Source organism: Desmodus rotundus, chromosome 8 (assembly GCF_022682495.2).
Source record: "Desmodus rotundus isolate HL8 chromosome 8, HLdesRot8A.1, whole genome shotgun sequence".
Classification (NCBI taxonomy): Eukaryota; Metazoa; Chordata; class Mammalia; order Chiroptera; family Phyllostomidae; genus Desmodus; species Desmodus rotundus.
The window spans coordinates 61,298,895-61,314,154 of NC_071394.1; the positions used below are offsets into that span (position 1 = coordinate 61,298,895).

At 36.0% G+C, this 15,260-nt stretch overlaps 1 protein-coding gene across 6 annotated transcripts in view; it reads right to left on the reverse strand.

The window, feature by feature from the left end:
- Nucleotides 1-241: 241 nt before the first annotated feature.
- Nucleotides 242-15,260, reverse strand: part of SNX16 (sorting nexin 16) — a 34,517-nt gene continuing 19,498 nt past the window's right edge. For all 6 annotated transcript variants that reach the window (XM_045186139.2, XM_045186136.2, XM_045186138.2 and 3 more), the window contains exons 6-8: nucleotides 2,925-3,061; nucleotides 2,286-2,405; nucleotides 242-1,597 (exon numbers count right to left, since the gene is read on the reverse strand). In XM_045186139.2, coding sequence (XP_045042074.1) covers nucleotides 1,501-1,597; nucleotides 2,286-2,405; nucleotides 2,925-3,061 — 354 coding nt within the window. In that variant the 3' untranslated portion in view covers nucleotides 242-1,500. The remainder of the gene's footprint in view (nucleotides 1,598-2,285; nucleotides 2,406-2,924; nucleotides 3,062-15,260) is intronic.

The window sequence follows — 15,260 nt, forward strand, 5'->3', positions numbered from 1 at the left end:
CTAGTAAACACATTTCTGGTACACTTTGTGGAAAATACTCTGAGACAGCGCATACCTGGGGGACTTTGACATAGACTTTTAAAATTTTTGGTATTTTGGTAAAAAGTAGTCTCCTTTTTAGATCAAATATGAAAAACAGCCATTGGATCTGTTAATCTATGTGAGTGGAATTTAAAATAATGACATCTTAATACATTCATCAAGATACTGACACACTTTTAGATAGTGAAGAAAAAAAAAATGAAGCTTGTTATTTTATTTCCCCAGCAAGTTCCCCTCAGTTTTTAGAAAGCATATGGAGTTCAATAGACCAACTAGGATCTTAAAATGCTAGCATGATTATGATGCTTACTAACAGCAATATGCAAAACAGTAGAAATAGAAAATGAATAACTTCACACTATAAAAACAAAATAAGGCACTTTTGACAACTGTACATAAAACAGAAATGAACATTTTTTTGTAAGGCTAAATAAGCAGACCCCAGGAGACTTTTGTAAAAAGTGAAGTACCAAAGGCCCTAACTCTACTCACTAAAGAAATTCACCAATTCAACTTGGCACAAAAGACTTTAATTACCATAAAGTGCATCACTTGGCTAAATATATTAAAAAGAAAATCGCCAAGAATAGAATATATAGCAACATATTTACACATATAGACATGCAATGCCAGGAGTCTACATAGTGAGGAACTGTGTGTGTGTGTGTGTGTGTGTGTGTGGCTTTTTATTTGTATTTTTTTTTAATAATTCCTTATTTACTTAGAATCCATAATATATTTTCAAAAGAGTATGCCTCGATTAGCAAAAAGAGGTAGTGTTCTCAAAGAGGCAAACTCACTGAATTCTATAGGTAGAGATTTAAGATAAAGATTATGTGGAAAATAAGTAAGTAAAACAATAAACTAGGACACATAGTATTTTGATATTAATGAATTAACTCTTAAAATCAAGGCTATTTTAGCACTTTACCTATATTATCACAGCTCTTTCAAATAGTTTTCCTTTGGTACTAGAAAGTTTTCTACTTTTATAGTAGCATTCTAAATAAGCAGTTTTTATTTAGAGATGGTAAACATTTCAATATTTAAAACTTAGTTCTTTACCAACTAAATCATGGCAGATACACGAAGAAGTATATCTCAACCAGACAGTGAGAGCAACATGCAGTAAATTTCCATTTAACTAATGAAACTGGTAACATAAACACACATTGGTGTTTTGGAGCAATATACTGACAAAAAAACCCAAAATAATTTATGCACAGTATTTAAGAACATGGGTCTTGATAACAGAACTCTAACTAGAATTTTTTTTAGTGTGTTAAATCCAAAGGTTGAATAAAAGACAATTTAAAGCATCAGTGAATATATACTTCTTATCCCCATAACTTAAAAAACTTTTCTTTATGTAAACTTTATACATGTGCATTCTTGCTATTTTCAGTGAATAATCTAGAGCTGCTGAGATGTAGAAAGGGAAGGAATGGCTACGACGGATTAGTCGTCTTCTGCATTATAAGCCACTTCTGCTACTTCCACCTCTGACACTGGAATTTCAGGTTCACTAAAACTTAAGCATGACTTGTCATCAGCTCTGCAAAGAAAGAGAAACACATCACTGTCAAGGCTGGATGCATGCTATTACCTTTAAAAACCTTTTATGTAAAGAATATTTAAATATTTAATGAAAAAATATAATATAATGTATTATTTTTCACTAGTCACTGCCAAAGAACTTTTGGGGATATATTTTTAATTCTATCAGCTCTCCCAACAACCATTTATCAATAAAAATCTAGCTTGTGATTACCCTTACAAACATGAAATTTATTGTCATAATTATAGCTTAACAATTACTGCTAAAGTATTAGCTTGGATGTATACGCAATAAAAATTCTATGGGCTTTTGAAAATACTATTTTTGTCATTCCTATCATGTTGGCAGGGTAGTGGCTATTATAGTGTCCCACATTTTGAATGGAAAAAGACTGACATTGTGGGAGATTAATTTGTCAAAATTTACAAAATTATTTAACTGACTCACAGCCCAGTTAATTCAGACATAGCTTCAAATTAGGTATTTTTATAAAAAATCTTAGATCCTACCTGCCAAAGTTCAATGTTAATGGGCAGCCTAGAATATCTACAGTCTTTCTCTGTGTTCTCAGCAGACTCATGATACAATGATAAATGACTGTGTAAAAGATACTCTATTGAGTATTGTAACAATTTCCCTCCAGTAATTCAGACGATTAGGCTACAATAAACTAAACATTATATACCTGGATTCTTCATCCAAGAATTCTTGATCAGCCGGAAGTACAGGGGCATCCACCTTTGGGATCTGTTCACCTTCTGTACCTGACAAGCGCAGTGACTCCTCAGGTTCTAAACACAATGCTCTACAAGTACATTACAGTAAGTTATTTTCCTATCAAATGTCTTCTTGAAAAAATTATGTTTTTTTGTGAATATATGTAGCTTTCATTGTCTTCAGCTGTTAAGTCTTAATATAGTCATATGGCTAATAAATTGCTGACTGGGAGTGAACAAAAACATTATTATTTATGATTAATTTAAAATGATTTCAGCATCAATTCAATGGATGCTAATGAAAAAGCAAACTAAAACTTTTGTATGTGAAAATTTGGCATAAATGCCTAGAAACAAAGCTGTCATTTAAATAGGTTAAAATGAATAATGTTTATCCTGTTGAACAGCTAGAGGCTTAGTATCCTGAAGTTTCCCATCCTTCAAATGTTCAGTCTCCTAAATAAATAAAACAAATTTTCTCAATCTACAAGGAAGGACATGAAGAGTCTATGACTTTTAAGTTAGAAATTTCCTAAAGCATATTAAATACAAAGGGTATTTATCCCAGAGTAGAGAGTTAGACTAGAAATGCAGGTATTGAAACACACCTGATCCTTTTCTCCAGCATCTCTATACGTAGCTGCTTTTCACTAAGCAGTTTCTTCAGTGACTCCACCTCTTTCTGCTTTTCAAGTAATTCTTTCTGAAAACGGTAGTTTGTCTCCTCTAAAGTTTCACAGAAAGCCTTAAAAACAAACAGACAAAAATCTTATGCAGGAAAAGAGTAAAATTAATTATGTATACAGTATCTTTCATTACGGAGGAGACGAGGAACATGAACAATCAAGATAATATGTTTGCAACCTAAATGATTTGTCCTGTACCTTTTCTGGTCTCTGCCATCTTAGCAATTTGTCCCTGCCCACCACCAGTGTGTCTGAGGTGAATATGTGATATATCCCTCCAGGGTAAAATGGAAAATTACTAACAACCATTATATGAGGTTATATTCTACTTAGCCTATTTCTAATCAGTCTGAAATGATTACATGTAAAAAAACAGGCTATTGATCCCATTTGTATTAGCTCAGTGATAGTAAACAGAAATAGTAAATGCAAAACAACATATCAACTAATAAAAGATTTCAATACGGATGTGACATATAAAATAAATATGCAAAAATCAATAATAAAAGAGTAATAAATTAGAATATAATAAAAATATCAGTTATGATGATAAATCCTACAGCTTTCCTTAGAAGGTTAAGGAAAAAATTTAAAACTTTACTGAAGGCCTTTAAATAAAGAGCTAAGTAAGCAAAGATCTCATAAAGATTCATTACTGTAAAGAAGTACTCTACAAAATCAATTAATCAATTTATTATAATTCCCCCCAAAATGCCAGTAGGATTTTCCATAAAACTCACATGTTAATTAAATAATCCATATAGAAGAGTATATAGCAAACTTAAAGAAGAACAAGGCAGGGAATACTTATACTGCCATATACAAAGATTATAACGCCAAGTATAATAATTAACAAATTATAAACTCAACAAATTGGAACATTTCACATCATAACCAATGCACAAAACCTAAAAGCTTTTCCCTTAAGATCAGGAACAATACAGGGGTGTCCGCTTTCACCACTCTTATTCAACACAGTACTGAAAGTTCCAGCCCCAGTGATCAGCAAGAAAAAGAAATAAAAGGCATCCTATTGGAAAGGACAAAGTAAAACTGTCATTATTTGCAGATGACATTATAGTGTACATAGGAAACCCTAGCAGGGGTGTCTAACTTGCGATCCGCAGGCTACATGCAGCCCAACACAAAATTGTGAATTTACTTAGAACAGTATGAGATTTTTTTTTTTTGTGAGTACATGTGGCAATGTATTTAATGTGTGGCCCAAGGCAACTCTTCTTCTTCCAGTGTGGTGCAGAGATGCCAAAAGGTTGGACACCCCTACTATAGTCTCCAACAAAGAAGTACTCGACCTAATAAGTGAATTTGGCAAAATAGAGGACACAAAGTCGCTATTCAGAAATTGATGGAATTTCTGTACAGCAAAAATGAACTATCAGAAAGAGAAATTAAGGAAAAAAATCCCATTTACTCTAACAACAAAAAAATGAAGTACCTAGAAATAAATTTAACCAAGGAGGTTAAAGACCTGTACTTGGAAAACTATAGAACACTGAAGAAAGAAATTGAGGAAGATACAAATAAATGGAAAGATATACCGTGTTCGTGGATTACAAGAATTAACTTCATTAAAATGTCCATACTACCAAAAGCAATTTACAGATTCAATGCAATTCCTATTAAAATACCAATGGCATATTTCACAGACTTACAACAAATATTTCAAAAATTTATATAGAACAAAAATGACCCTGAATAGCCTCAGCAATCTTGACAAAGAACATAGCTGGAGGGATCACAATACCTGGTATCAAACTATACTACAGGGCCACTCTAATCAAAACAGATGGGACTGGCATAAGAACAGACACATATATTAATGGAACAGATAAGAGAGCCCAGAATGAAATCCATGTATTTATGGTCAACTAATATTTGACATAGGGGGCATGACAGCCTCTTCAATAAATAGTGTTGGGAGACTGGAACAGTACATGCAAAAAAATGAAACTAGACCACCAACTTACACCATACACTGGACAAAACTCAAAATGGACAAAATACTTAAATATAAATGGTGATACCATAAAGTCCTAGAGGAAAACATAGGCAGTAAAATTTCAGATATCTCCCATAGCAATCTTTTTGCTGATACATCTCCTAGGGAAGGCAAATAAGGGGAAAAAAACCCAAAACAAATGGGACTATATCAAATTAAAAAGCTTCTGCAGAGCTAAAGAAAACATAATCAAAATAAAAAGGGAACCAACTATATGGGAGAACTTTTACCAATGATATACTGAACAACGGTTTAACCTCCAAAATATATAAAAAACAAATATGACTCAACACCGGGAAGACAAACAATCCAATTAAAAATGGTCAAAGTACCTGAATGGAGACTTTTCCAAGGAGGACATACAGAGGGCCATAGACATATCAAAAAATATTCAACATCACCAGTTATCAGAGATGCAAATTAAAACCTCTACGAGATACCACCTCACACCTGCCAAAATGGTTATCATTAATAAATCAACAAAAACAAGTGCTAGTGAGAATGTGAAGAATAGGGAGCACTGTTGATGGGAATGCAGACTGGTGCAGCCACTGTGGAAAACAGTATGAAATATCCTCAAAAAAATAAAAATGGAACTGCCTTTTGATCCAGCAATTCCACTGCTGGGAATACACCTTAAGAATCCCAAAACACCAATTCAAAAGAACTTATGCCCCCTAATGTTTATAGTAGCGCTGTTTACAATAGTCAAGTGTTGGAAACAGCCCATTAGTAGATAAGTGGATTAAAAAAGTGTGGTACATTTACACAATGAAATACTACACATCAGAAAGAAGGAATTGCTACCTTTTGAGACAGCATGGTTGGAACTGGAGACTATTATGCTAGTGAAATAAGCCAGTTGGTAAAAGAAAAAATACCATATGATCTCACTTGTAAAAGGAATCTAATGAACAAAATAAATTAACAAGCAAAACAGAACCAGAGTCGTGGAATCATGAGCAGACGGATAGCTGCCAGAGGGGAATGTGGAGACAGAGATGGTGTGCATAAGTGGAAGGGATTAGTCAAAAACATGTGTGAAAGACCCATGGATACAGACAAGGACAATGGTGTGGGGAATGACTGTTGGAGCGAGGACTGTGAGGGGCAGAGGAGGGTAAAGTGGGGAAAATTGGGCCAATTGTAATAGAATAAACAAGAATAATAAAAAAACAAATAGAGAATCTCAATAAGCAAGTTACAGAATGACAAAAAATAAAGATGAGAAATTATGGATTTGAAAAGTACAATTAAAATGAAAAATTAACAAGAGGGGCTCAACAGCAGATGGAGATGTCAGAAAAATGAATCAGTGAGCTTGTAGATAGATCAAGATAGACTCTCTCCAACTTGAAAAAGAGAAATAAATGACTGAAGAAAAATAAACAGCACTGTAGAAACATGTCGTACAATATAAAGTATACAAACATACAGGTAATAGAAATCCTACCAAAGGAAGTATGAAACAAAATAGGACTGAAAAATTATTTGAACAGATAATGGCCAACACATTCCTAGGTCTGATGTTGAGCATTAATCTGCCAAAATTAAGAAGCTCAATGATCCAAAGTATGACAAACACAAAGAGATCTATGAGGTTGGTCCAGAAAGTACCCAGCCATGTATTATGAAAAATAGACACATTTATTGAAGAAGATACAAAATATAAGAAACATTGTACACAGGACAATGATGCCTCAGTCCCTTTCCAAGTAGGCACCTGGGGACCTCACATCGATCTTCTAATCATCATTAGCTGTCCTGTCTTATTTTCCTGAATCTCATCGACAGTCTGAAATCTCTTCCTTTTCATAGGTGATTTTTGTTTTGGGAAAAGCCAGAAGTTGCAGGGTGCCAAATCTGGGCTGTAGCAGGGCTGATTGTAGCAGGGCTGATTGTAGCAGGGCATCAAACCAGCTGGGTGATTTGATGTTTCACCAAAAAACTGCAAGAGACGTGATGCATGAGCAGGCACGTTTTTGTGATGAAGCTGCCAATCACCAGTTGTCCTTAACTGCAGCCTTCTGAATCATCCAAACAGTTTCCATGGAGGAACGTTGAAGGCTGATGCAAAATCTGATGCAGATTCGTTGCTCTACTTGCTTAGTCATTTTTGAATGTGACAGATACATAGTGCAAAGGGTCACTCAGTGGCATCTATTGCCCCACTGACTAGTATAGTGAAGTCATCTTTGTTCATGCATATGCATTCCAGTTCACTCTCCTTGGCTGCCAGGTTATATAATGTTGTGCAAACCATTCTTGTTATTTTAACAATGGCTGGACTTTTTCTGGACAGACCTCTTATGTATTCATTTACTTTAAAAACAGTCTCATTGTGAATGACACATGACACTATTTAGTATATTCATTATTGCTACTTTTTTTGATTTACATAACCTTTTTTTCTTTTAAAAAATCACCAGAGAAGATCTCAGATTTTTACACTTCTCCTTTCTTTAAGGAGAATGATTCAAGTATATGACCCCAAACACAGATAAAGTTAACATGCCCCTCCAGTATGTCCCATTATCAGTTGAAGGTTTGCGCTTCCTATTTCACAATGCTAACATGGTTGTCTTTTTTGAGTTCACTGCATGAACTAAGCTCAAGCTCTTCCTCCACGAATATGTAAGAGAGTACATTCAATGGCAGTTGCTGGTGAAGGGCAAGATGGTGAGCGTGGCCATTCCAACATCCCTTTAGCTCTATCCCAGAGTCACTGCAGGTACCCAGAGATAGTGTAGGATTATTTTGAGAAGCGCAACACAGGACCTCTATGCAGCATAGTTTAACTACCATGAAGGCCTCAAAATTGGAGGCTGTAGATACCCAGTAAGGGGCCCAGGCTTCATCACATGGCCCTGACTCTGCTGACCTTCCTGGTCCTTAGTTTCCACTTTTGCAAAAGAGGAAAATAAAATAATTACTACATGAGGTCACTCTGAGGATTAATGTATACCTCCATTTGGAAAGTACCAAAGCCATAATGACTCACCGTGAACAATAATATAATTAAAGGCTGACTTTTCACCAGAAACAATGGAGTCCAGAAGACAATGGAATGGCACAAAATAGTGAAAGAAAAAAACCTGTCAACTAAACTATGCTTTAAAAATTGACATTCTAAGCCCTGGCCAGTATGGCTTGGTTGGAGCATTGTCCTGTGCACTGAAGGTTGTGGGATCGATTCCTGGTCAGGCCACATACCCAGGTTGTGGATTTGATCCCCAGTCGGGGAGCCTATGAGAGTTAACCAATTGATGTTTCTCTGTTACATCAATATTTATGCCCCCTCCTCTCTCCCTAAAAGCAATGAAAAAATGTCCTCAGGTGAGGATAAAAGAAAAAAACACATTCTCAGAAAACCAAAGACTGAGAACTTGTTCCCAGCAGACCTGCCTTACAAGAGATACTACATAAAAGCTGAAAGGATGTGAAAGTAGACAGTAACACCAATCCACAGGAATAAAATAGTGAATATATGAATAAATATAAAAGAATGTATAAAACGTTTTCTCATTCTCTTAAGTTGTTTAAAAGACAAAAGGTTGTAGAAGGAAATAATTGCTACACTGTATTGTTATAGTCATAACATACATAGATATAAAATATATAATAACAGCAACACGGTGGGGGGGAAGAGGATATGTTGGAGCCAAGTGTATAATTTATTGGAATTAAGTTTTATTCTGAAGTAGTGTTAAGATGCAAACTATAATACCTTGGGCGACCACTAAAAAGTTTCTATAGAGGAATCAAAATAGCATACTTATTTATTTCACACAATGTTAGGCAGTTAAGCAGAAAGAAGACCCAAACAGATGAGAGAGAGAGAAAACATAGTACAGATGAGAGAGAGAGAAAACATAGTAAAAGGCAGACATGTCAGACTGAATAAAAGACCAACACCCAACTATATGCTATGTATAATAGATAGACTTTAGATTGAAAGATACAAACAAATTGAAAGCAAAGGATGGAAAAAGATATACCAATTAAACAGGAGCCACGAGAGGGCAATAGTAAATAGGACCGTGTGGTGTTGCTATGAGGATAGGAAGTAGATCAATGAAGAAAATAAAAGTCCAGAAGCCATCCCTTCTATTGATAAAGGTGTCAACACAAATCAATAAAGGGTAGTGACACAATTATATACCTATAGGAACTCGAGGCTCTTTTCTCACACCTTACAAAGAAATTAGCTTGGGATGGGTCACAGACCTAAATGTAGCAGCTTCAACTCTAAAACTTCTAGGAAAAAAGCAGGAAAAAAATCTTTGCGACCCTGTATTAGGCAAAAAGTTCTTATGATATAGCACCAAAAGCATAAGCCATAAAGTGATAAAATGAACTTCACTGAAATTAAAAACATTAGCACTTCAAAAGACCATTAACAAGATGAAAAGACATGTACAGACTGGGAGAAAATATTATAAATCATGCATCTGATAAGGGACTTGTATCCAAAATAAAAAGCTCTTACAACTCAATAAGACAAAGAGCCCAAATTTTAAAAAATGAGCAAAAGGCTTAACCAGAAAATTCAAAGAAAATCTGAATGGTTAAAAAGCCCATGAAAAATTGATCAACATAAAAAAAATCATTAGCAAAATGCAAATTAAAACTATAATGAAATACCACCACATACCCCATGACAATGGATATAATTCAAAAGATAGATACTATTATATTATTATATCAGTGCTCTGGTTGGTGCTCTAGGTCATCCAGATCATGATCTAGCCTCACTCCTCATTCTGCAGACTCATCTTCCACTACTCCCTGCATATACGTGGTGTAGGCCAAGTGTTGCACAACAGGTAGTGGTGGGGATCGGATAATGCTTGCTCTATTGAAAAGGGCAGAGTTCAACAGAGCCCTGAGTTCAATAGACTGAGTTCATCTTGAGACACTTGTAGCATATAGGAAGGGAGATTCAGTGACGCAGCTCTATCAATCTTTAAAGAGGAACTAGAATGTAAATTTTAAATGTAAAATAACCCCAATTCTAAAGCCTAGAAGAAAAGAAAGAAAAAACATTTGTGAGTGAACTGGAACTCTCATACACTCCTGGTGGGAATATAAAATGGTATAGGCATTTTAGAAAACAGTCTGTAAGTTTCTTTAAAAAGTTAAACATGATCTTTGCAATATAACCAAATATTCCACTCCTAGGGATCAAACCAAGAGAAATGAAATCAAGTCCACACAAAGCCCTCTATGAGACTGTTCACAACAGCATTATTTATAACAGCACAAAACTGGAAACAATCCCAAACAAAATGTAGTATATGTATACAAAAACTATTCAGTAACAAAAAGTACTAACACGTTGATAGAGACTATACCATGGATGACCCTCAAAAACATTATGCTAAGATCCAAGATAGCAGAGGAGTAAGTGGAAGCTACACTAACCTCCTCCCAGGACCAATCTGGAATTACAACTAAATTGTAGAGAAATCATCCAGAATAACTAACTGAACAATAGCTGGAGAGAAGCCTCATAGCCACGGACAGACAGGAGAAACCACTTCACGAGAAGAAGACTGGTATTGAGTGTGGAGGAGACATGAGAGGGCTGGCTGGGCTCCCACACGTGGCAGCTGAAGTGCCAGAGGGAAATTTCAGTGGCTAGGGTTTCCCACTGAGGAGTGTGGGGTCTAAACTCCAAGCTGGGCCTCCTAGTCTACAGCACCAGAGTTGGAATGGAGCCCAGGTAACATCCAGCTGTGAAAAGTGGTGGAGTTTCTGTCTGCCAGGGAGAGATGGCTGGAGACACAGAAAGCCTCTTAAGAGGCCAATACAGAAAATTTCATTACAGCCACTTAACCTGGGCTCCAGCAAAAGTGGGGCAGAATGGACTAGAGAAGCTTGAGGAGAGTATGGGGATGGTGATTTGGGGGAGAGAACTGAGGTGCAGCCACCAGGATCCCTGTGCTGAGTCATTCCCCATACTGCAGGGGCCATCTTGCTCAGGCAGAGCAGACCCCCTCCAAGTGGCATCAGCCTGAGGGGAAGCAATAGCCTCACTTGCAGTAATTACTCTGCCCCACCTTGTGGTGCTTAAGCCTGACTAGTGATTACAGGTTGACTAGATTAACAACAGAAGAGGGCAGCCTCAGACTGTGGATCGCTGGCAGCCTTAAACACACTGCCTAGGGCCACACTGGGACACCATCTGACATCACCAGTGGTGGATCCAGAAATAAAAAACAGTGGTAAACACTACATTCTACTTAGAGAATTTCACTGTGGTCTTATTCGTATTTTTGTGTTATTTTCTTTCCTGCATAGCTTTTACACATTCATTTTTTATCCTTCAAGTTTGGGCCCACCTAGGGCACTATGTTTCACATTATAGTTTATTTCAGACCTCATATTTTGCTCCTCCCATCTCTTATTCCATTTTACCTTGTTTCCTCTTATTTTTGTTTTAAATTTTATTTTCTCTCTTGTTATGACTTGCTTCCTTTTGGCGCTCTTACTAATTCTACCTCCTCCAGCCACTCAAACCCATTTTTCTTGTCATTAGTCATCTCACATTCTTTTTCCTGTTCTTAAAATATTCTCTCTCCACCTTTATCAATTTTTGTTCATTGGTTGTGCATGTGGTGGTTGTTACTTCATTTCTTCATCTTTATTACTAGATCTTCACTACTTTTCTATTTCAAATCTCAAATTTTACTGTTCCTCACTCCTACTCCATGTTGCCTTCCTCCTGGCCCTTTTTCTTTGTTTTAAATTTTAATTTTCCCCTGTCTTAGCCTCAAGGTTTTCATTCCTCAGTCTTAGTATTCCCTCTCCCTCTATCCTCTCGATATCATTACTCTTTCCTCTAGACATCTCTTAGGCTTTTCTTTCTTTTTTCCATTTTATTCCCAACCCAGCTATATTAATCTTTGCTAATTTCTTGTTGTTAACACTGTGGTGGATCTATTTTCTCCGATTTTATTCCTATTTTTTCCTCTCACTATATTTAAAAAAAAATTCTGTTAAAACCTAATACTATATGCTTCCAAACTCTTACTCCATTCCAACTTCTTCCCTTCCTTTTTTAACTTATGATATAAACTTTACTTTTTTTCTCTCTTCACCTTGTATTTATTCCCTACTCTTAGTATTGCTCCTCCCTCAGCACTCTCAAAATCTTTTTCATTCAATTAGTCATCTCATACTCATTTTTCCTTTCTTATAATAGCCTTTATCTCTTTGCACCTTAATCAATATTGGCTCACTTGCTATTGATAGTGTGTTGTTGTAGGTAGGGGATATTTTTGCAGGTGTGGGTTTGTTTCCTGGGGTGTTTGGTATTGTCCTGGCAGCAACTGTACAACAACATACAAGATGTGATGGGCAAAGTGACTCTCAGCCAGCCAGCCAGAGAAAAGGACCCACTAAAGAATGACCCAATAACAATGAAAACCCAATTATAACCAGAGAGCCCACATAAATAGCATAAAGGGCATCTGAAGAGCATTAAGTTCAGGAGACCAAGGGAATAGCACCACTGAAGCCCACAAGTCTCCTACCACATAAAGTCACACCATGAAGACAATGAGTCAAAGCAGATCAATCTAACATGTGGAAACAAACAAGAAGAGTCACCTAAAATGGGGAGAAAAGAAACACCCCCCACAATCGAAAGTAAATACTTAAGGCAAAGGAAAGGAGAGATCCCCAGGAAGAATGCTAAATGAAATAGAGGCAAGCAAACTATCAGACACTGCGTTCAAAATAATGGTTCTAAGGATGCTCAATGAGCTGTGTGAGAACTACCAAGAACTGTAGGGAAGCTATAAGGAACTTACTGAGAACTACACTAGCATAAAAAAGGACACAGAAACTATCAATAAGAGCCAGGAAAAAATGGAGAATACAATATCTGAAAAGAAGAACACAGTAGAAGGAATCAAAATCAGGTTAGATGAGGCAGAGGACTGAATCAGTGAGCTGGATAGCAATGTAGGAAAAAATTCTAAGACAAAGGAGAATCTTAAAAACAGCAGGGAGAAACAGTTAGTAACATACAAGGGAGATCCGATAAGGCCATCAGCTGATAATTCAACAGAAACACTAAGGCCTGAAGGGAATGCAAGAAATATTCCAAGTACTGAACAGCAAAGAACTGCAACCAAGACTACTCTACCCAGCAAGGCTCTTATTTAAAATGGTAGGTAAAATAAGGATATTCTGAGACAAAAAAGGCTAGAAGAACACATTTCCACCAAACCAGCATTGCAAGAGATGCTAAAGGGACTGCATTCAGAAGATGAAGAAAGAGTGAGAGAGAATGGAACACAAGAATAAAGGTAACAAATGGCAATGGATAAGTACCTATCAATAATAACTTTAAATGTAAATGATTTAAATGCTCTAATCAAAAGACAAAGGGTAGTTGAGTAGATAAGAAAACATGACCTACATATACACTACCTACAAGAGACCTGCCTCAAAACAAAAGACCTACACAGACTGAAAGTGAAGGGTTGGAAAATATATTGCAAGCAAATGGACAGGGAAAAAAAAAAGCTGGGGTAGCAATACTTATATATAAGACAAAATAAACTTCAAAACAAAGGCCATAAAAAGAGACACAGAGGGACACTTCATAATACTTAAGGGAAGAATCCATCAAGAAGACATAAACATTATAATCACATATGCACCCAACATAGGAGAATCTAAATGTAAAAGGAAAATCTTGGAGGACTTCAAGAAAGGTATCGACAGCAACACACTTATAGTAGGGGATATTAACACCCCACTGCCAACAATGGAATAGACATTCCAAGCAAAGAATCAGTAAGTACATTGTGGCACTGAACAACACTCCAGTTCAAATGCACGTAATTGATATGTACAGAACCTTTTACTCCAAAGCAAAATATTCATTCTTTTCAAAAGCTAATGGAACATTCTCAAAGATAGACCACATAGTAGGACCAAACATGCCTCCACAACAAATTCAATAAAAGTGAAATCATATCAAGCATCTTTTTGGATCACAATGGCTTAAAACTAGAAACCCACCTCAAGGAAAGAACTCAAAAATATTGAAATTCATGGACACTGAATAACATGCTATTAAACAATGAATGGGTTAACAAATGAGATCAAGGAAGAAATAAAAAAGTTTCTGGAAACAAATGAAAATGAACACAAAACAGCCCAGAACCTATAGGACACAGAGAAGGCAAGTTCTCTTGAGAGGGAAGAGAACTTGAGAGGGAAGAACTTGAGAACATGAGAGGGAAGTTCATAGCAACACAAGTCTACCTAACATGATAGAAACATTTCAAATAAACAACCGAACCCTACATCTACAAGAACTGGAGGGACAACAACAAACAAACCCAGAGCAAGTAGAAGGAAGGACACAATCAAGATCAGAGCAGAATTAAATGATATAGAGATGAAAAGAATAATTCTTAAGGATCAATGAATCCAGGAGCTGGTTCTTTGAAAATAAACAAAATTGACAAGCCTTTAAGCAGACTCATCAAGAAAAAAAGAGAGAGGGCCCAAATAAACACAATCAGAAATGAAAGAGGAGAGATTACAACTGATATCACAGATAAAAAAGGGTGGTAAGAAATTACTACGAACAACTATATGGAAGAAATTTGAAAACCTGGGCGAAATGGAGAAATTTCTAGAAACCTATAATCTTCCAAAACTGAATCAAGAAGAAGCAGGAAGTCTGAATAGACCGACAAGAACTAGTGAAATTGAGGCAGTAATCAAAAAACTCCTGGCACAAAAAATCCCTGGACTGGATGGTTTCACAGGGAAAATTTACCAAACACTTAGGGAAGAGCTAACTTCTACCCTGAGACTACTGTATTTTGCTGTGTACAATGTGCATGTTGTTGCTCAAATTTCTGAGGGAAAAATAAGGATGCACATAATACACAAGAACTAATAAATCCTTTTTATAGAAAATGTTAATTCTTTTATGTTTACACATTAAAAGTGTAACACTAGAAAGTAACACAGATATTTGTATGCAATATAATACCCTGGATTATGATAATTGGTTTTGTTTCTAAATATAAAAAAATTAAAAATTGAATTAAAACTTAAAATGATAGATGTTTTTTCCTGAAAGTTTGGTCCAAAAACATGGGTGTGCACTACACACAGCAATGTGACATACGGTATTCCAAAAAATTCAGGAACAAGGAAGACACCCAAAGTCTTTATGAAGCCAGTATTATCTTAATCCCCAA